Source organism: Gossypium hirsutum, chromosome A13 (genome assembly GCF_007990345.1).
Source record: "Gossypium hirsutum isolate 1008001.06 chromosome A13, Gossypium_hirsutum_v2.1, whole genome shotgun sequence".
NCBI lineage: Eukaryota > Viridiplantae > Streptophyta > Magnoliopsida > Malvales > Malvaceae > Gossypium > Gossypium hirsutum.
Genome location: NC_053436.1, coordinates 1,405,799 through 1,428,489, shown reverse-complemented (window position 1 = coordinate 1,428,489; position 22,691 = coordinate 1,405,799). Strand labels below are relative to the sequence as shown.

General features: G+C 31.5%; 4 protein-coding genes across 11 annotated transcripts; 1 reads left to right on the top strand and 3 right to left on the bottom strand.

The window, feature by feature from the left end:
* Nucleotides 1-1,273: 1,273 nt before the first annotated feature.
* Nucleotides 1,274-4,744, bottom strand: LOC107933250 (uncharacterized RNA-binding protein C1827.05c). The gene is made up of 9 exons (XM_016865410.2): nt 4,569-4,744; nt 4,366-4,477; nt 3,981-4,036; nt 3,624-3,671; nt 3,445-3,542; nt 2,764-2,833; nt 2,557-2,667; nt 1,597-1,658; nt 1,274-1,503 (listed from the first exon to the last, which is right to left on the bottom strand). The coding sequence occupies exons 1-8, from the start codon at nt 4,665-4,667 to the stop codon at nt 1,608-1,610; spliced, it is 645 nt and encodes a 214-aa protein (XP_016720899.1). The 5' UTR covers nt 4,668-4,744; the 3' UTR covers nt 1,274-1,503; nt 1,597-1,607.
* Nucleotides 4,745-5,608: 864 nt separating this feature from the next.
* LOC107933313 (protein IQ-DOMAIN 14) lies at nt 5,609-8,710 on the bottom strand. Of its 6 annotated transcripts, XM_016865491.2 has the most exons (8): nt 8,486-8,710; nt 8,255-8,394; nt 7,607-7,750; nt 7,413-7,509; nt 6,981-7,274; nt 6,664-6,879; nt 6,373-6,504; nt 5,609-6,267 (listed from the first exon to the last, which is right to left on the bottom strand). In XM_016865491.2, the coding sequence occupies exons 4-8, from the start codon at nt 7,485-7,487 to the stop codon at nt 5,827-5,829; spliced, it is 1,158 nt and encodes a 385-aa protein (XP_016720980.1). In that variant the 5' UTR covers nt 7,488-7,509; nt 7,607-7,750; nt 8,255-8,394; nt 8,486-8,710; the 3' UTR covers nt 5,609-5,826. The 6 variants fall into 6 exon arrangements, with proteins under 6 accessions (XP_016720980.1, XP_016720979.1, XP_016720981.1 ...); XM_016865490.2 differs by lacking the exon at nt 7,607-7,750; XM_016865492.2 differs by lacking the exon at nt 7,607-7,750 and having other exon boundaries at nt 8,255-8,321; nt 8,486-8,702.
* A 1,620-nt stretch (nt 8,711-10,330) lies between these two features.
* On the bottom strand, nt 10,331-12,784 carry LOC107933311 (cyclin-dependent kinase E-1-like). Of its 3 annotated transcripts, none has more exons than XM_016865488.2 (3): nt 12,615-12,784; nt 12,383-12,545; nt 10,408-11,996 (listed from the first exon to the last, which is right to left on the bottom strand). In XM_016865488.2, exon 3 carries the CDS (start codon nt 11,966-11,968, stop codon nt 10,544-10,546), a length of 1,425 nt encoding a protein of 474 aa, XP_016720977.1. In that variant the 5' UTR covers nt 11,969-11,996; nt 12,383-12,545; nt 12,615-12,784; the 3' UTR covers nt 10,408-10,543.
* A 1,816-nt stretch (nt 12,785-14,600) lies between these two features.
* Nucleotides 14,601-16,168, top strand: LOC107933291 (uncharacterized). Its single transcript, XM_016865461.2, has one exon. The coding sequence runs from the start codon at nt 14,601-14,603 to the stop codon at nt 16,068-16,070; it is 1,470 nt and encodes a 489-aa protein (XP_016720950.2). The 3' UTR covers nt 16,071-16,168.
* Nucleotides 16,169-22,691: the final 6,523 nt, after the last annotated feature.

The following is a 22,691-nucleotide window of genomic DNA, read 5'->3' as shown; positions in this document are numbered from 1 at the left end:
ATTTCAATAAATTCTTAATAATAGCATAAATAAATGGATAAAAAATTCAAATTTAGAACCTCAATGTTTAGCGAGTGTTTACTCCACAACTCACTTCGTAAGTTTGGATCATAATGTGTGTGGGTAGTGTATATTTATTTACTCCTATAAAATGCGTCTTAGTTGTTTATAAATTATGTTGGGTTAAATCATTATTTAGGGTCTAAACTAGACAACCATTCGAATCATTGTCAAGTTAACGTATAATTTGGATAAGAAAGAGCTCATGTCCCAATGGGAACAAGTACCAAAATCAGGACCTAACTTAAACAAAAAGAAGTTAAAGTCTAATGCGAGAAAAATTACTTAATTGAGACCCAAAAAGTGAAATAACCCAATTATATTTGACTAGGTTAGAAAAGAGTTTTGTCTTTTACATATTCAGAGGAGACAGGATCCGAGTCTACCGCAACTTTCATCACTCTTTCATCGCTTCAGCTTTTCTCTCTGTCGTGGAAATGGAATAAAAAAAGTAATGTAAAATGAGAGAGCCAATGAAATGTTGAAAAATATGGAAGGGTTACATTGATAATAGGACAGTCCCCAAAACTGATGAAACGACTCTGTTGCAGTGCTTCCTATTTGTCTTTTGACCAAACATTAAAACTATGAGTTGGGATGACCCCCCCCCCCCTCTCTCTCTTTTCATTTCATTGTGTTCAATGACTTGAATTATTGTATTTCATTCAAACTAGTTTCATGGTTTTCCTAATAAAAAATTATTATAATATACATAAGTTAATAATTAAATATTTAGTTCACAAAATCTTAAATTACGTTTCAAAAAATAAGATTACGAGTAAAATATAAAATTACATTATTTTTTACAAGCAATTTTTTACTATATTATCATTATTCTAGATTTTTGTATTTAGAAATTCACTTCCTTTAATATCAAATTTTTAATAATATTATAAAGATTTAGTACATCGACAATATATACATTTTAAAAAAAATATTTTTTCAATTTATAATAACGAAAATAATAAAAATAATAAAATAAATACATTTATTAGCTGATAATTTAGTTATAAAATTCAAATATTAATTTAATCAGTAACTTTTGACTTCTAAATATTAATCTTCTGATTCTTAAATTTAAAATTTAAAATCTGGAAATTATTATATTAAATTGAAGTAAGAAAGACATTTTAACCAAAAACTGATTGAATCAGAGGTATAAGTAGCAATTGAATTTTTTGATTATATTATATACGCCAACACTCAGAGCATATAAAAAACAACATTGATTGAAATTACATATAACAAAATTTGATTCCAACAGGAGGTCTGGTCTTAACAGGATCCAACATTATAAATATAAAACTTCCTACTTGTTGCAGAGCCAAAGGCAATACAGCTTGTCACCAGCTCAACTACACATTAAACTTGCAATTTTTTAGCATCTCAGGAGGACTATATTGTGTAAGCCATTACCTTCATAGTCAGCATTTGGTAGTAAAACTGTTTGCAGGAAATTTAGTAATTAGAGACCCATATGGTCACAAATCACTAAAAACAATGTCATGGATGCAGCAAGGGATACAGCATAATTACCTTAATGGTGCCTAATCTTCGTCGAACTTTATCTTCTTTGGAGCAGACTGACCGCTACCCACCTGCGAAAATATTGGTAAGCACAAGTGATTATATACGGAAAATCTCGTTAATTAGAGATAAGAGATGCAATATCTTAACAAACTACAAGACCGTATTACGATTTTCAGTCGAATTACACCCATATTGATGGTTGTCACAGGTGAAAAAGAAAAGGACCAGGTTACAAAGCCCCTTCAACTAAAACACATCTTTGATGAAAAGTATCGCTTTCCATATTGGATTTCTCTGGTAAAAGTACCATGGAAGACCTTGCATTAGATGTCAGGTTGCATTATGCCCCCCTTTACTAAAAATGATAAAGTATTCCCTATACATTAGAACAAAAAGCAAATTGATCCTTTTTGTTAAAAATTTTATCCATGATTGATGGAATAACAAACAACTATACATGGCTAGTCTCGTGTGCCTCATCCTAAGGTACAAGGACCGGTTTAGATGGAAGTTTTAACAGGACTACTTTTGATCTAGCGTACAGGGACAAATTTTCTATTTTTCTAAGTAGAGGGGAAAATATACAATTCGACTCCCTAGTAAAAGGGCCTCAATGGTGCTTACTGTTCATAAGCAAATCATCCTTAAAATAATTTATAAGGATCAATATCTTCCATATCAAATCCAAGGAGGATCAACAATCCAGATGCTTAAAGTGAGAATGAAAGTGGTGCGCCATATTAAGAATTTAACAGACACCATGGAACTTTTATTGCACAAATTGAAGTCCCTATGTTCGTTCTTCTAATTGAAAACCAATCACAGTGTGATTTAAAGCAATGTTTAAGTTCTTCATGCACAAGTGTTGTAGTACTAAATGTTCATTGACCTTCAACCAATGTCCTCCTAATGATTTATCTATTTTCAGTGATACAAATTCAAGCAAGTAGAAGGTTGAACTCTTACAATTTCTGGGCATTCATAATCAATGCCAGCAGCCTCTATCCTCTTTCTACGTTTTGTGTCTCGTTTTATGATCTTCTCCACCAACTTTTTGTGCTCTTCCAATGTTCTCACCTGAATAACAAAAAACAGAACAAATTAAATAAAATTTCTGAATCAACTCATTCACCCTTAAATATGGCAGCTAACTTTTCTATGTCTGTTGAGAACCTTATTATGCTGCTTTCGTTCAATTTGCACATAGTCCACTGGCTTGAATTTATAATTGAAACCTCTCCATCTACATATCAAAGAACATAAGTAATCAATCAGAGAAATGAGCGGGAAATGAGCGGAAAATGCCTACATCTTCTCATAGTATTTTAACCAACTACTGCAGTGCTTTTCACATATCACCTCGTCCGCACAAATAAGTTCCCTTCCTATTCACTAATTTGTTTGTTAGGACAATATATATAAATAAAGAAAATATAGACATTAGCAACCATTCACCAGGCTAATACATGCATAACACTAGGAATCCACAGAATTGTCCTTTGAGGATGCTCAAAATTCACAAGGGTATCTATGCTCAGAATTTTCTTAAATATTCTTTTATCCCAATTTTTTCTTCACAGAAACATTAGCTAATTATGCACGACTTGGACTCCTTCTCCTCTTAAAATATCTTTCCTATCACTCCAATTTCAAGCAAAGACAAACAACGGTTAAAAGTCATCATTTCCCCAAATTCATGTCTGTACTGTGGCACACTAGGTCTTCTCCTGTTATAAATTTGGGTCTATCACACAGTAATAAAACATAACAAGTGCATCATTAAAAACCCACTAGAAATTTCCTGAAAATTCATGCATAAATTAGAAACTTAATGAAAAACAACTCATTGCTTACAATTTTGGATGAACATGCTCCGGAGGAATAAGATGGACTTGCAAAAGATGCTCGAACAAAAGATAATTATGCATACAATCAGCTACAACTTCAGCCACCTACAACCAACAAGAATTGTTATCAAAACAACCAGAATCATGATTGCTATTTCATTAGACAAAACAAAAACCGTCTCCAACCTGTGGATTCTCAAATTCGATGAAGCCAAAGTGCTTTGATCTTCCTGTCTGTTAAGCACCAATGATAAATATTGCAGAAGAAGGTGAATACTCGGAATTTATTTTAGTCAAAATGTAAGTGAACAACGGCGGAAAAAAAAAGGCATGAAATGGCAACAACATAACCAGCAGATATCACATTCAACCAAATAAAACTAGAATGCTAGTTCTTCAAAAAAAAAAACCAATATTACTACCTTTTTTTAAAAAGAAATTCAAATAAAACACCCCCTATAGTTCATAAATGAAAATATGCTAGCAAAAGCAGAAATATAAACAAATGTACATAATAGCAAAACTGATGCAACTGCTTAAAACCTTTTTATTTCTTGCAATCCTTAATCTCTTAATGGCACCAAACTGCTGAAAATAAGCTGCAAAAGGAAAAAAAAAAAAAAAAACCTCAGTTAGGAAGAATTTCAAAGTATGGTTGTAATCCAACCACGTTAAACTCGAATACTAGCAAGCTTGAGCTAGATTGAACATCTATTTTTTTAAGCTCGGGTTATACTTGAGTTACTCAAGTTCGATTATCAATTTTCATACTCAAGCTTATGAACTACTCGAGCTCGGCTTGATAATTACCAAATCAAGTTTTAGTTTTTATCGAGTCGGACGAGTAGCTTAAGAGCATCAATATTTCATTCACACCCCTATTTCAAAGAACAAATATCACCCCCTGCTAAACAAAAATTCTTTTTACCTTCCATCTCTTTCTCATAAAACCCATGTGGGATTCGACCAACATACAGGACAGTAGCATTTTTTTGAAGGGGTTTGGTCTCTGGAATTTCACGCGGACCACCTTCCAACGGCTTCACATTCATAGCATTCAAAATCAATTCAGGGTTAAAAAAAAACCAAAAACAGAAAAAAATTAAATTCAAACAAAAAAAAAGAAGATACCAGGAAATCAGCTGAAGCAGTCTTGGAATCAGAGTTAGGAAATTGAGAAGAAGCCTTCTTTATTGCTTTCTTCGACGCTTTCCTCGCCTTCGCCCCCATCGTTTCGCTGTGTGTTTTTTTCGGCGGCTGTATTTGACAAACCGGTGGCTGATTAAATCTTCAAGAGAAAAAAATGTGAACTTATAAGTGAGGGCTAAGCTTTATATGGGCTGAGACTAATTATTGGGCCTTAATTTCAACCCAAATTTGACCTAAAGGAAATTCCACCAATAAATATATTATTTAATACCAAAGCTCAGTTTTATATTTAATTTAGTACTTAAGTTTTTTTTTTCAATTTAGTTTCTAAGTTTAACTTTAATGTTCAGTTAGGTACTTGAGTTTTGTTTGTATCATAATTCAATTTGGCTTTCTCGGTACCGAATTTAAAATTAAAGTTAAACTCAAGTACCAAATTAAACATTAAAGTCAAATGCATGTACCAAATGACATATTAACCCTAATATCTATAATAATACTTGGGATAAATCTCAAATCTACACACGAGCTTTGATTCGATGTGTAATTTAATATATAAACTTTGACTTGATGCAAGTATACATATGAAATTTTGGATTATGATTTAAATGTATACATGAAATTTTAATTTTGTTTCAATTCTACAAATTTAAAAGAATAATTACATCAATTTATTTTTATATTAGATATATATTTACTTGAATTGCAATATGTACGCTTGAAATGGTGTTATATCGATAATTGAGTTAGTAGTTCATGAAAATTGAATTAGATTAATATTTTAAGTATAAAATTACATAAAATTAAAATTCATATATAATATTGCACATTAAATTAAAGTTCATAAGTAGACTAATCGGATACCAACTTAATTAAAAATTAATTATAAAAAATTACTCTCTTTTTTTTACAAAATAAGTCGTATTATTTTATTTAATATACCAAAATCCCTATACTCTTTTAAAATTTAAAATTTAAAATTTAGTCCCTATACTTTAATTTTAAAATATTTATCTTTCAAATAATACAAAGTCAAATCTTCCGTTGCTCATTACTTGGCACAAAAATCTTTCCAAATTCTGTTTTTACACACGCACACACACAAAAAAAAAAAAAAAACAATATGTATCACTCATCACATACACAACACTCAAAGGGTCTTCCTTGTAATACGAAGCTATATTCTATTTCTTGCATATACAGTCAAAGAGAGAGTTTGTTCATAGGGAGACTCTGCTTCTCATTGATACTCAAATGTTTCACCATTATATGTAGACCAGAGAGAAAGTCCACCCTTGTATGGCATGTTATGATCGAAGCATGTATCGGGTAATCCGAGCCGTTGCCTCGGTGTGCTCATTGACCTTACCTTTGCTTTTGCTGATTCAGTTGCAGCCATGTAGGTAGGAAAAACCGGAGAGCTTGGGACAGAACTCTCGTTCCCAGCGGGATTCTGGTTCTGCACACGACAAAACGATCTCCTTGGAAACAAATACGGTGAATTCAATCCGTGCAGACCGTGTACTTCCCATCTGCTCGAATTCGAAGCTACATTGTGTTTTAAAATCATCATTCTTTCCCTTCTAGTTCCCTCACTATTTGCTTCTGCTTCCACGAAGCTGTTCCTTCCGGTTTCTTTGACGTGCACGGATTCATCGAGCATATACGAATTCACTCTCTCCTATAGGAAATGAAAGGATAAATAAACGATCTGCAAAGTATATGGTATTTTCTCAACAGCAGAATAAAATCGAGTAGCAAACATCGATATGATATGAAAAATTACCCGATGAGAATACGAGTATTTCTTCATACGCTCTCGTTTGGCCATTGCCTCTTGCCTTCTTAACCATACGGCTTCAGCGTCTTCTTTAGAGAACACACTATCATTCCAGTTCCTTCGGCTATAGTATTCATGCTGGCCATGACAAAATGTTACGAGGATAGTAAAAGCTACATTCCCGATTTATGTGTCGGGTTCCGAGTTTTTGCATATATTTGAAAGATCATATTGTCTATGTATTGAAGAGTAAAAGAACAGTTAAAAGAATAGTTCGACTTGAATTACGAAACATACTTTAATAATGTCCTTGCCTTGCAACTGATCTTTATGTACGAGGCTCTGATTTCTCCTGGTGTCTTGACAAATAACTTTCTCCTTGATCTCTGGGTACATGTCCGTACCAGATTGCAAGCATTTCATATTTTTCATTGCTCGACGTCTCGTGACTTGGCCACGGATAATGGCTTGAAGTAACACCAGTCCCTTTAGTGCCCGTAAGGCTTTCCTTGCCTGTTCAACAGCAACATGAGTACCATACCAGTCCAAATTGAAGAACATCTAAAGGAATGATGCTTGATATCCTCGAGTTATATATTCAAAGGTAAGCTCACCAGATGTGCCCTGAAAGCGGTTTGGATCTTAATAGCAGCTCGGTTCCTATCCCTTGTTGTGAAATTACTGAAGTGGTTAGAGGCATTAGCCAGACGAACGACCTGGGCTGCTGCTTGTGCTGCAGCAACCGCAACTTCAGCTGCAGCAGCTGTCGCAATGGCAAGATTCAAAGCATGCTTTCTTTGATCCTCGGTTGCTTGACATAACGATTTCTGCTGGGGTATCGCCGGCAATGCAGGGCGACATTGCTTGAGCTTTAGTTTTCCGAAAATCCATCTCCACCTCCTTGATTTCTGAAAAGTAGAACCGAAATTATTACAAACAAAAAGGAAAAAAGAACCAAAAAGATGAATCAAAAAGCTATTAATTATTCAAAAAAAAATAAAAAGAAAGAAGCAAAAGTTGAAAAGTAACAAGTACTGAAAATGAACCTTCTGTGTTTTTGGTTGTGCATTAGAAGCAAAAATCTTTTTCACCCAACTAAACCAGCTCCTTTTCTTTCCCATTGACAGAATTCATTGAAGCATTCTAATTAAAAAGAAACAAGATTTTAACAATATAGGAAATTTGAAGAAACTGGGAAAAGTATCTATCTATGAATGCAATCTACACATCCAAATCCAACCCAGAATTGTTGGTAGTGTCTCGACTCCACCGAGAGCCTTATCTGCCATAAGTGATTGAGTCGAGTCTAACCATGAACAACCATAGTTCCACCTATTCAAGCCTATTCTGTGAATCTGTTGAAAGACAAAACCTCGACCAAGACCTGACTTGTGTACACATCAATAAATATACACAAAAAGTTTACATATTTATCAAGGGAAAAGCTAGAAAATTGCTTTAAAAAACCAGAGATGAATCATAAATTTTTGGGACTAAAGTACAAATTTACCATTATACTAACTAATAAGTTTTTAAACCTCCCCTGATATCTATATAAATGATATCTACAACATATTCCAAAGGAGAAGTGGTTAAAACTCCTAAACACCTATTTGACACGGGTATGAATTATGTTAACCATCCCTACCCTAATATTGTACAAATAATAATAATCCAATGAAAAAAAAAACATCTTGCCTATGAATGAAATCTACAACATCTTGCAAGTAACCTATAACCATCCTCACATCCAAATCCAACCCAGAGTCATTTATATTATCTCAACTCAACCGAGAGCCCTATATACATTATAGGTGATTACTTCGAGTCCAACCATGCACAAACTCTTAAAACTTTGTATGGCATATATCATTGAGTCGAGTCTTACCATACACAAACTCTTCGTTTTGACATGATTTCACCCCGAATCCGTTTACATCAACAATACCAGCTAGCTATTTTGTCAAACATGGTAAGTTTCATAAAAAACAGGAAAGCAGCTCGAAAGTTACCAGTACAAGCTATAAACTGCATCAAAAATCATATGTTTAAAGAATCTGAAAAACCAGAGAAAAAAGAAAAACAAAAATATGAAGATTAAAGAAGCAAAAAAACAGACCTGGTTTCAAATCCTTTGTATCATAACAATGACATATGGATGAATAAAAACCACAAGGACAACAATCAAACGTATATATATTGATGATAAATCTAAGTTGGTCAATGGTGTATGTTTGAACCACATTGAAATCATTTACAATTATGTGGCAAATGCAGGCACTTTGATGAAGAGTGAGTCATGATCTTTAAAAGAGCACAAGCGAGTGAGCGTTGGTTTCTAATCCCCCATCTGTCGCTATCATAACAGCCCCATGTCTTCAAATGTTTGCTTTTCTTATTTTAAATGGAATTTACAGACAGGTCCTCAGCTCACATGGTGTTACTTTCTTCATTGAAATTCAGCACATTGGCCCATCACCTTTTTTTGCCTTTATGATAATGATAAACATGACCCCATGGGCTATTTCATCCTTTCCAACTCTCCATTTTACTTTCATACCAAATTTTTCCGTCGAAAATCGGTTAAGTAATCAGTTCATCTATTTTAATTAAATAAATATTTAAAATTTTATGAAAAGATCAATTTAACTACTTTAATATTTCTTTTCAAACTAAAACCCGTCATTAAAATTTTAATCAATTCAGTCCGATTAAAACAACTATACTTTGATATTTTAAATTCCATTCATGCTATGGTGAAATGAAAATCTTGATATTTTTAGAACACTCAATTGGGATCACTAGAAGTAGGTGAGTTTCCCCTTTTATCCCTCCACATTTTTTATTAATTATATTATATTATCTTTTAATATATTTCATAAATTAAAATAAATAAAAAATATTTTTAACATATAATTTTAATAATTCATAATTATTATTTTAATTCATGATATGCTATTTAAAATAAATTTATTATTTTAATTTCTAAATACTATTTAGCATAATATTTAATGAACATTATTGTTTTAAATAATTAATTTAATAAATTTGAACTTTTTATTACGCTTATCTTACTGATATTCCGATTAAATTCAATACTATAATCTTGATAAAAGTACTATAGAGACCTTTTATTAGGAATCAGATTGTATTTTACTCTCTCTACTAAAAAATAAATAAATTTATTCCGGTACATTAGATTAAAGAGCAAATTGATCTTTTTTATTAAAAATTTCATCCATTTGTACTATTAAAAACTGGTGTAGTTAGATTAAAGAGCAAATTAATCTTTTTTATTAAAAATTTCATCTATTTGTACTATTAAAAACTGGTGTGGTTGACAGAATTTTTAATAGATAAAGCTTTTAACAGAAATATTAATTTGCTCTTTGATCTAATGTATAGAGACTAATTTACCCATCTTTTAAATAAAAATGATAAAAAATACAATTTAACTTCTAATACAGAAGCCTTCATGATACTTTTACCCTATAATATCTGATTTTATCACTACAATTACTAATTTCACCACTGCCATTGTTTTCAACTTTTGTCAAAACCAATCTCACCAACCATCTAAATCAAACCTTCGTTTGTTTCACATTTCAGGATCAATATAGTTCAAAAAGAATTTACAAGCGTCAATTTAATCTTAGCTCGATTGACATAAATTGAAAAAAGGCTACGAATAGTTCTAAATATAATGTCAAAAAAAGCATATATTATCAAAACTTATAATAAGATTGTTTAAAAAAAAATTGCATGCAGAAAACCGTTTCATCCTTAGTAATATTTAAAAATATTGGAATATCTTTCATTTAAACCTAAAATTTAAAACTTCTTTTGATAGTATAGAGAATAATAATCCTTACTACATTAGTACAAGACATTATTACAGCAAAAAAGAAGAAGACATGAGTTTCAATGCGTTTAAGCTCAAAATTCCTCTGATACCCTCATAGTTTCAACTAAATCCATAAGTAGCTGCAGCATGGAAAATGTTCATAAAGTAAAACCAGCAAGACATTTCAAACCTAGAGGAAGATTGAATATGCAGAGAGCTCACATTAATAGATTATAGATCTCCCAAGTTTAATAATATACTGAAATCCAAAGAATACAACGCGGAACTCGATTACATTCCAGATAATTAACATATCAGACGTTAAAAATTTTCTTACATGCGTCTCGATTTTTGCTGCGGTGGGTATCCGGTCATGCCCATTCCCGGATCTTTCCTTCTCAACTGTTGTTGATGAGCTTGGGCGGTGAGGTTTCGTTGCATTGGCATGCCTCCTGGGTTTATCCCACCACTCACTCCAGCCTGAGATGGGAAATTATACGCCATAATGCCTTGAGGCATTCTTTGCATAGGAGGTGGCATGGGCCGATTAATGGATCCATTTCTCCCCATGCCTCCAGCTACATTCCCAGATGACACGGATTGTGGGGGTTGCTGAATGCTAGTTGTCCCTTCAAAATCAGTGTTCTGATCCACCGGACGAGTAGGATAATTGATTATTTTCTCTCCTGGTTGGCTCGGTACCAGTGCATTGCGACCTGGTAAGGGCTCGATTTTGAAGTACTCATGCTCTAAAGCCTGTGCAGCTGTTATACGCTTACGAGGATCATATTCAAGCATCTTAGATAACAAGTCAAATGCAGGACTCTTCGGAGAAAGATGAACAACACTATGAAGTCCAGCATTTTCGTACTTGTGTGTTTGAATGTGTTGTACATCTGATTGCCAATGTGGAAGACTTGCAAGTGTAGGCCACTTTTCCAAGGTGGGATGGCCTAAGATCTTAAATATCTTGTCCAGCTGATCGAGTTGAAAAGGATTTGGTGTAGATTTAGCTTCCGCACCTTGAAAAAGTGGTTTCAAAGTCAAAAGCTCGGCAAAAATACATCCAACAGCCCACATATCAACCGCACTGGTATAGTGCTTGGCACCAAGAAGCAATTCAGGTGCACGGTACCAAATAGTTACAACCACACCATTTTCAAATAATGGCTTTAAAGGAGCTTGATAAATCCTAGCAAGTCCAAAATCAGCAATTTTGACAACCCCGTGTTCATCACCATCACCCATAACCAATATATTTGATGGCTTTAGATCTCGATGTATGATCCAGTTGCTATGAAGATAGTTCAATCCATTAAGCAGCTGCCAAAGCAATGACTTAACAGTGTATTGGTTCATGGTATGATTAACTTTGTCCCTATGGTGCTTAATGATTTCATAGAGGTCATATTCAGCATAATCGAAAGCCAAGTACAACGACATATCCGCGTGATTAATGTGCACATTAACAAGCTTCACGACATTCTCATGAGAAATCTCCCGAAGCAACATGATTTCTCGGATAGCAGTAGGGGAGACACCATCCCCGTCCTTAGACTGTTTGAACTTCTTTATAGCAATGCATTTTCCACGATTTGTCGGTGACTTGATTCTTGCAAGAAACACGAGACCATAAGTACCTTCACCAATTTTGCCAAGCAGATTGTATTGTTGCAACCACTCTGGCTTCTCACTGTTGCTGGATGAAGTATTATTCGCTCCAATGCCTCTGCCTGAGGTGTTATTGCCATCTCCCATGGTTTCTGTGCTTTACAACGTTAGGCACCTAAGTACAGAAAGAAAAAGACGATAAGCTCATAACGCCATTACCGTGTTATTGCAACTCGTAAATGTACTAATTCAAGAACTCATCAAATAGCTAAATAATTGACTTTTACCATTAACCATATAAATAGGGATCTCTTAGTAAAAGGGTAATCAGATTCTTTTAACATCAAACAAAGCTAAATAAGTTCAATCATGGTTAAGAAACTTGATCAACTATTACAACTCAAATCATAGTTAGCTTCTATAATTTCATCAATTTGAGATTTCCTATTGCATTTTACCTAAGCACAACAAAAACCGAAAATATCTTCACAAAACCTAGAACAAATCCGATTTTTTTTTCACAATTATTCAACAAACAGATAAAAAATCTGAGAAAAATACCACAAAATTTGTTGACCAAGAACAACAACGGCGTCGTCCCACGAGTTTCACTCGCCACAAATTCAATCCAAAATCTCCTTACTGGAAATCAACTGTTCACAAGCTTGAACTTTTCATTTAAGTTTCGTAGCAAAAGAAATTTGACCTTCTTGCATGAAAATATCTGAATCAAATTACAGAAATTAGCAAAAAAGGAAATCAGATTATTGAAATAAAACCGTCGCGTTATTACCTTTCAAGTAGGGTAAACTAGGGTTCCTCGAATTACTTCAAAAAAAATTCAAAATAACGCTGAAATTAAAAGAGAATTTTAATTAATGTTTTGCATGACCCTGATTCTTGCCTGAATGGCGGTCACCTGGAACAGCAGGGAAAGTGGAAGGTTTTAATTAGGCAATTCTATTTGGAAAAAAAAAAAAAAGGAAATTTTATTTCCTCAAAAATCAAAGGGTAAAATTTTCTCAAAGTCCCTGTTCTCTTTTTATATTTAAAATTTAGTCCTGCATTTATTTCAAGATTTTGGGCTAATAATGTGACCCATTGGTTGGTACATTGGTAATGATGATTTAAGTTTTGGATTGGAGTATCCCAGTTTCATCCATATTGAGAGAGGAATCAGTTTAATTGGTCTGTTCAATTGGAGTTTTTTTTAATCAACTTCAACATGAAAAAATCGATCAATCGACTTTAGTTGAAAAAATCGATCAAATCGAACTAACTTTGATTCGGTCAGTTTGATTGATTGTTATTGAATAGGCTTATATAGTTATTTATTTATTATATATATTATAAATTATAAATATATTTTAACTAATTTAAAAATAATATAAAATAAATTGATTTTTTTCAATTGGTTTAATTTCAGGATTCAAAAAACAATAATCAATTAAATTAACCGATTAAAATGAGGTTAAAATCGATTTACACTATCCCAACCGACTAAACTGAAACCAAAATAACCAAGTGAGTTATTTTTTTTATTGAAATCGAAAATTGCTCTCCCTAACTGACGAAGGGGGTTCTTCAAATAAAATCAAATTGTTTTTTTGGTAGAAAATAACATCATTAAGCGAGTACATCAAAATAATCAAATTCATATAGAGAGAGCATTATCCGACAACAAAGCCTCTTAAACTGATGAAAGGGGTTCTTCAAATAAAATCAAATTTAATGGACTATTAGACTAATATTTGGCCATTCTATTAGCATCGGCATTTTGACTTCGCGAAATGTGATGAATTCGTATCTTTCAATCTCTATTGAAGCTATGTATTAAACGTAGCTCAACTAAGCTACTATTGACAATGCATCCCACTTGTAAACACTCAACAAGCAGATAATTATCGTATTCAATCTCTAATTGCTGATGACCCCTATCTCATGCTATACACAAACCTTCCAACACAGCACATGCTTCAACTTGAAAAGCCGTGTCCTTGGCAACCATCATTGAGAAACCACACAACCATATCTTACTTTCGAATCCTTAAGAACCCCTCCAACCAAAGCATTTTTGCTATTAGGTGACATTGCTCCATCTGTGTTAAGCTTAACCTATCCTATTTACGGTGGCCGCTAATGCAAAGAAATAGAAGCAAATTTACATGAGATTGAAAGTAAGAGATTGGGGTTATAAAGATTAAACAATTTGAGTATTTAATATTTGCTTTTCTTTTCTGTTTTTAGAATTTTTTTTCTTGGTTGATGAAAAGCATTAAACAAATTCCGGAAATTAAATATCCAAAATTTTAAAGTGAAATTCTCTACAATTCTTTAAGAAATAAAAGTAAATACCAATACTCAAAGTGTTTAATCTTAATAACCCTAATTTCTTACTTTCTGTTCCATTGAAAATTTGCTTTCAATTTTTTCTTTAAAGAAAATCCAAAAGTAAAAAATTATTAAAATCTTTTTGTTGTTAAAACTTTTTAATATAGTTTTATTTATTAAATTGTTTTTACTTTTTAAATATATTTTAATGAGTATGGATTAATTAAAAATTTTAAAAATAAAATAAGGCCTAAAATAAATTATTTAAAATTGAATAATAGTATTTTTTTTCCTTTTTTTATTACTTTTCCTAAATTAAATTTTAGTAACTAAATAATTAGAAACAGGAAAAAAGTAATAGCAAATTTTTGTTTTTTTTTGGTTCCATAATGCACTATTTATGACCATCGTTGTAGTTGTTTTCAAAAAAAAAAAACTGTCTCCAGCCATGGAACTAAAGTTGAGCCTTTTGAGGAATATTGTGGCCTATGTTCTTTTCTTTGGTATATTGGTGACGGTGATCAGATTTGCCTACGTTGTCACCACCATCGGTGAGTCCTGTAATCTCTACAACTTTTGCTTCTTCAAAAACAATGTAGCTCCCCAATCTAATCCTCACAACCATCTCTATGCTAGCAGAGAATGGGATAAGGCTGTCCATTTCTATTCTTCAATTTTCCAAGATATGATTTCCAAGGGTTATCTCTCGCCTAATTCCAAGTCTCTCTGCGTTGAGGCTCCTAATGGACATGAAGTTTTCGCTTTGAAGAAGATTGGAGTGGAGGACTCCATTGGGATTTTCAGGAAAGCGGCTAAACCTTTGGTTATTAGAGGGGAGGGTGATCGAATACCATTCGATGATAATACATTTGACTTCATATTCTCTGGTGGAGCTCGTGTCGAAATGTCAGCTCGACCCTTTGATTTTGCATCAGAAATCGTTCGGGCCTTAAAACCTCAAGGGTTTGCAGTGTTCCACGTCAAGGCGAATGATTCATATAGTCTGAATTCTTTTCTTGATTTGTTCCATTCTTGCAAATTAATCAAAGTGCTTGACATTGATGGTTTCAATCCATCAATGCCATATATCAGAGAAATTGTATTGAAAAAAGAGAATCATGGGTATAGAAAGAAACCTGGTGATGATTCTAAGAACTGCTCCTTTCAAGCTCATAAGCAAGAACTAGTCCAGAAGGCGGAGCCATTGATTGAGGAAGAGCCCTTGAAGCCATGGGTTACCTTGAAAAGGAATATCAAGAACGTAAAGTATTTTTCATCCATGGTTGATATAAGTTTCAAGAATAGGTATGTTTATATTGATGTTGGGGCTAGGAATTACGGTTCTAGCATTGGAAGTTGGTTCATCAAACAATATCCCAAACAGAATAAAAGCTTTCATGTCTATGCTATTGAGGCTGACAAAGCTTTTCATAAACAATATGCATCGAAGAAGAAGGCGGTTACGTTGTTACCATATGCAGCTTGGGTCAGGAATGAGACATTGTCTTTTGAGATTAACGACGGCCCTGCGCAAGAAAAAGTGAACAAGACTAAGAATAAAGGCAGAGGGATGGGCAGAATTCAACCTGTGAAATCAAGTAGAGGTGAACTTAACACTGAGGTGAATGAGATTCAAGGGTTTGATTTTGCAGAATGGTTGAAGAACACTTTTACAAAGAGAGATTTCGTGGTGATAAAGATGGATGTTGAAGGAACTGAATTCGACTTGATTCCAAAGTTATTTGAAACGGGAGCAATCTGTCTGATTGATGAGATTTTTCTTGAATGCCATTACAATAGGTGGCAGAGATGTTGCCCTGGTCAAAGGAGTACAAAATATAAAAAGCATTACCGCCATTGCTTAGAGCTGTTTACTTCTCTCAGGAAAAGTGGAGTCCTTGTTCATCAGTGGTGGTAACTTCTTGTAGCTTTGTATCTTTCAATTTTGAATCAAATTAATTTAGAATGTATAGATTTTTACAAATTCATAAAATAATATTTTTGGATAGGTTAAAAGGGAAATATTTTGTTTAAATATTTTTTTAAAAAAATTATATTTAAATCACTTTTAAAAAAATATTAAAAATAAATAACAAATAAGTAGAATGGGACTGGGTGGGACGAAAATGGATCCTTTCTATTAATCTCAAGATTTATCTTATTTTCGAGAGCAATGATTTATTCAAGCTTGACCCTAAAGTAGTTTGGAAGTACGGCCGCCTAGGGCTTAAGGCTGGAAGGGGTCTAAAAAAATTTTTTTTCTTCAACTTTTAGATTTTTCGATCACACTTCATTGCAAACGGGAAAAAAAGAAAATAAATAAATAAAAGGGGGCCGTTTTTTATCAATTGAGAACAGTTGAATGGTCTGATAATTTTATCAATCTTGAATGATTTTTTGAAAAACATTGATATTGATGTTATAATTAATAATTTTGCATCTCGGAATGCTTGTAGAATCCATTTTTTATGATTTTTTGTAGTTGATAATATAGGAGTTGATTAAATGATTTTTTTTTTGAATTTTATTAGAAAATATCTTATTCGCTTAAATTTATTATTTCGCCTAATACTCAAAAATATTAAAAACGAAACTGAATTTATTAATAGTGAAATGTAATGATTAATTGATGTCTATTTTTGAATTGAAAAACACTCAAATAGAAAAGGAAATGATGAGAACGATCTGTCCTAAATTCTCATGCTGCCATGAACATGGATCAATCAATCATCTTTTGCCATCATTTTCTATTTCATATTTTTTCAAAGAATGATGATTCAACAATATTATAAAACCCATTTGCTAACATCAATGAGTGTCTTCCCTTGATTGCTTATTTAGAAAAATTTTATAAAAAGAAATAATGAAGGTCTTATAATTAAGTATTACTTTCGTCTCTGGATTTGTCTTGAAAAATGGGGTTGCCCTTTGGTAATCATACCAAGAAGAAAAAGCTTCGACCAAGCTTATAAAAATTTGATTTAAGATAACATGTAAACATCATAACAATGTGAAAGGGACCCATAGCTGAAAGAGCATGCATGCACATGAAAGAAAACCCTAATGTACAATGAAAAAGAAAGACATCCATAGCTATCGTTGCACTTCCCCTCGGGAAGATGTCAACTCTTCTTCCATTTCTAATTGCTAGTGACAAGCTCCAAGAAATCTCCTAGCTATCATCCACTTTGAGTTCTGACATCCCCCCAAATGTCCGTTCTATTACTACACAAGGCCATGCTATCTCCCAAGACTTCCCTAATCTACTTTTCATCCCACGATTTACCATTATTCCCCATAAGGTCACTAATTAGGAATCCAATGTTGAAGTTTTTATTTAATCTAATGATTCTCCAACCATTGCTCATGATCACACCCATATGAGTTTCCCTTCCAGATTTGCATCTCGTCATTTGAGTATACTCCTTCCCAGAACCATGTATCTGAATGCTTTCTCCTTACCACACCAAAGGTGATCTAGTTCAAATAAACCCTATTTGTGTGTTTGTTGGCTAGAAATAGGTTTATTTTATTCTTAATGCTATTAATAAATTAAATCATAGGCATTCGTTATAAGACTATTTACTAATAAAGGGAAGTAATCGACAGTGTTCATCTTGGTTATCGAGAAGGTAAGGAGAGATCACTTGCTAGGCATTCGTTGACAACTATAATCAATTTATCATAGAATAACATTTTTGTCTTTACATCATCGATGATCAAACCGATGAATCATAACTGAGATTTTGTCTTTGACTAGATTCCCGTTATATTGAATTTCTTATATTTTATTTTGGATCTCCTTTTATATGGTTTTAATTTTAATTTTTAATTTTAAAACCCCTCTAATTTTTTTTATTTTACTTGTTTTTATTTTTTAAAAATATTATCACAATTTTTGTGGTTCGATCCCACTCATAACTATCTACAAGTTTATTTTTTAGTAGAAATTTATTTTTTGTTGGATTCGAAACCCATCAGCATATTATAAATAAAAAAGAGTGATTAAACTTGCTAGCTACACAATTAACACTTAAAATACTTGAGTTCGACTCTCTCCATAGCTTAATCTACTCGAGCTTGAGAGAAAATTAAAATTAAATTTTGTTTTTCTCGAATCAAACTCAAATAGCTAGAGATAATTTTTATAAAATCAAAGGTGGACATGATCTATTAGATCTTTATGAAAGAGTGGTTATGTCATTGAATAGGTTATCTAAATTTCACAGTACTATTAAAGATTTTATCAAGAGACAAGTGTTGAAAATTCTTTTAAAAACAAATTTACTCTCTAAGTAATACCACAAACAAAGTGTTGGTGTGAGTTATAACTGTCGGCCACATCGCAAGTTGCAATTTAAAGAAAGTTGGTACAACATTATAATTTGTCTTATTTGATTGACATATTTTGATCAAGTTTGCTTGGATGGTTCATTGTTGATTTTTGAGGAATGTTAGCACCATATTAGTGAAAATTTTATGTAAAAGAATCAAATTAAATAAGGACCGGATTCAGACTTTCAATTTAATCAAAATTCCCTTAAAAAAGCCAGATCTTCAAGAGAGTTTGATATTAAAAGGATCGCTGCAAGTACGCTAATTATTTGAAGACCTTTTTTAAGTGACTATATAGGGATTAGTGATTATAACTTATTATATTTCAACAAGCCTATTTTGTATTTATATTGAATAACTTGTTTAGATTAATAGTATGAATTGGAGAGATCATTACGTGGTCAATTAGGAATTATTTTGAGTATAAGTTTTGTAAGTAAACTGGATTGAGTCAATCAGTTTTCATCTAAACTTTCACGAGAAAAATCTTAGTGAGTGACTAATCTAATTTGAAGTATAAAAAAATAAAGGTTGCAACTTAGTGAATTAATAGAAGTAAAATCATAGCATGTTCACATTGCACCACTTTATTTCTTTTTCTAATGAATTTTCTAATGGATTTCTGATTAAAGGACTTTGGCCTTTGGGTCAAGCCTTTTGGACTAATATATATGCATGATTTTGTGGTTAATTGCTTTTCTTGTTTTGGGGTGTAATATATAAAATATTTTATATGACAAAACTCGATTGGTATTAATATTGTTTTTAATGCAGGAAGAGGTAAGTTTAAGTGCGCTGAAATGCATTATTCTCGTATTTAAGAGTTGAGAATGGATTATGAATAGTTTTGAGCATTGTATAAAAAAAATAATTGAGTTTAAGGTTTAGTGTACAAAGCCCGAGCCCATTCTAATTCAACTTATTTCAAGTTTATGATATGATATTTTTTTTATATTATGTAATTTATATCATGTGTAAATTGATTATATTATATTGTAATATAATTATTAAAAAATATATCAAGGTTTTTATGTTTAGAATTTTAATAAAAGGAAAAAATATATTATTAGTAAAAGCAAATATAATTGTCAAATATTAAATAAAAATAAATATATTTTAAAATATTACATATGAACTTAAATAGGTTTGGATTATCTGGTTATAAATATGAACAAGTTAAAATTAATATCATATCTCAAGTCGGATCAAACTTGAGCAAAGTAAAAGTATTACGAAGGTCTTTATATTAAGAGTTAAATTACATTTTATCTTATTTACTCGAAAAATATGCAATTTAGTCCCTATATATTTGATCAAAGTGTAAATTAATCCTTTTTATTAAAAATTTCTTCTATTTCTACTATTAAAATTGAATATAACTAACAGAATAACTAGATAATTACACATAGTATACTATGTATACCTTATATTGATGTATATGAACTAATTTTAACGACAAAATTACATTCCACGTTATCATATCGTTATCATTTTGTTGTGAGATTGAGAAATGAAGAAGGAAATCATGATTCAGCTAACAACCACCATCCGATAGGCCATGCATTAAGTGCTGACTTTTAATCTCCTATACCCCACCCATCAACAACTTAGACAGACATGTCTGCTTCTGTATGTCTTAAACATTTACCTTTTATATATATTTTCTGCTCTGAATATATTTATGTATATATATATATATATGAGAAAAGACTCACTATGTAAATTTAAATAATTCAATATTTTTATAATTAATATCTATATGTAAAAAATAGAATATCGATAATAGTAAGAAAAGAGAGAAAAATAGAACATACATATTTTACGTGAAACCCTTTTTGAGAAAAAATCATGGGCAAAAGAGAAAAAAATTTATTATGTCGAATTCGAATGATTACAAGGAAAATAAACTGCGTCTTTTTATAGGTTTAGAAAACTTTATTCTAATTCCCCTATCTTCCTACTTATATTTTATTTTAATAAGAATTTAGGTTACAACTCTAACACTATACTTACCGTATATCAAGAGTTTAATTGAGTTTTGAAATTATAAAAAAAATTATTATTTTTACAAAATAACGATATTGTTTTGAAATGTTCTGATCGTATTTATTATTTTTAACGTAATGCTTAGAATTACACAAAACCCCCAACCCATAAATTAGAGGATAATGTACTTCAACGTGTTCAAATCTACGTCCTCCTGTATTAGTAACAATACTAATATCAATCGAAATAAAACTCAATCTATATATAATGATATTTAAACTCAAAACACTATAATATTTACTCCCTCAATTTCATATTTTAATTAAAATATTATTTAGTTTTTATATATATTTATTATAATTAATTCGGTCATTAAAAATTTTACGTGCCGCAATGAAATTAAAAATATATGTAAAGAGAAATGGCGTGGGCTGGCATTTCCGAAAGGGCGGCGAAGCCTTGTTTGAAAGTAAACTACTCGTTTCATTTCAGCACGTTTTCAAATGGAATAATGCGAAAATCAATATGAATGGACCAATTAAACCCTCAATCTCTTAACAAAATTACGAAGACCATCGCCTTACCAATTTGAAAGGTTAGGGGTATTAATATAAATGCATATAACATAGGTGTCGGCGTTAGGACAGCGAAATCTGCTTTGCTGTGGGCTAGCAAGTAAACGCGTGAATTTCTAGATGGTTCCTTAAAAATCAACGTGGCGATGAGCTAAAAGCTTTAGATATGATTTGTATATATATTTGGGAAAAAAAATATAGAAGTTCTTGTACTGGATTGGATTATATTTTATCATTTTTATTTAAAAAATAAATAAATTAATCTCTACTCATTAGATTAAAGAATAAATTAATTTTTCTATTAAAAATTTTATTAAATTTTACTATTAAAATTTGGTCCATGAACATCAAAATGAGATACGCATAGCACGTCACGTGCAATTGTTTAGTTATTCTATTAGCAACGCTAGATTTTTAATAAAATATTCAATTTGTTCTTTGATCTTAACGTATAGAAACTAATTTACTCATTTTTAAGTGGAGGGACAAAATATAATCTAACTCTTAATACAGTGGACTTCATGGTACTTTTACCATATATTTCATTTTTATATTTAACATATTTTAACTTTAAATATAGTTTACTATATTCATATTTTATATTTTAAAAATTTTAATATAAGTTAAATTATGCTATTAGTCCATGTACTTTTATAGAATTTGAGTTTTAACCTTTGTATTTTAAAAGTTAAAAATTTAATTATCCTATTTTTTAATTTAAAAATTCTAATCTAACCATCATCATTGCCTGTAATTTTTTCTCAAAATTTATTAACTTAACATGCTTATTTCCTACCAATCATATGTCACATAATAATTAAGGAGACATCTTGATAAATTTTGACGAAAAATATTAACAATATTAATTATTGGATTAAAATTTTTAAATAAATAAAAAAGCAAAACACTTCAATTTTAGCTTTTTTTCAAGATTTTTATGTACTTTTTCATGTTTCTTGTATTTTTGGCTAAAAAGAACATAGCAATCTTTATCATTGTATGCCATGTGTTTTTAATTGATGGGGCAAAGGCAATTTCACAAATCTTTATCACACCAATATTTGGAAACCTTTGCTTCATTAAAAAATATAACATGAAATATGTCCAAAAGACAAATCCATACCTATTCCAACATTGAACATGTTGATAATACAAAAAATATTTTTAGAATATTTTCGGTTAAAGAAAATTTTATGCTATTTTTAGAAATTAATATTACTATTTTATCATTTTGTCCTTTCAGAAAACAATATAAATAACAAGTTGTTCTTCTCATTTTACACAAGTAAACATAAGTTCTCCTTTTTCTCTCTTCCAGTCTCTTTTAAGAGTTTTTCTGGTCAATTTTTTGACTAAATTTTTGCTCTTTTTTTTGTGTGTTTCATTTCGAGAAGAATAATACCAATTGACAAGTTAACAACGATTCCATGCCAAGCTTAGGCCATTAAGGGTGCTCCAAAGCTCCGACTGCATCACTGAGCACATCCTAGCACTTCGATTATAACCCTACAACCATCATCCCTGCCAATCCCTAAAAACTTTTCATGCTCCCTACATTAAAGATTAAATTGACAAAATATGTAAATATTAAGGGTTAAATTTTTTAGCATACTAATTAAAATTATATACAATTGATGTAAGTT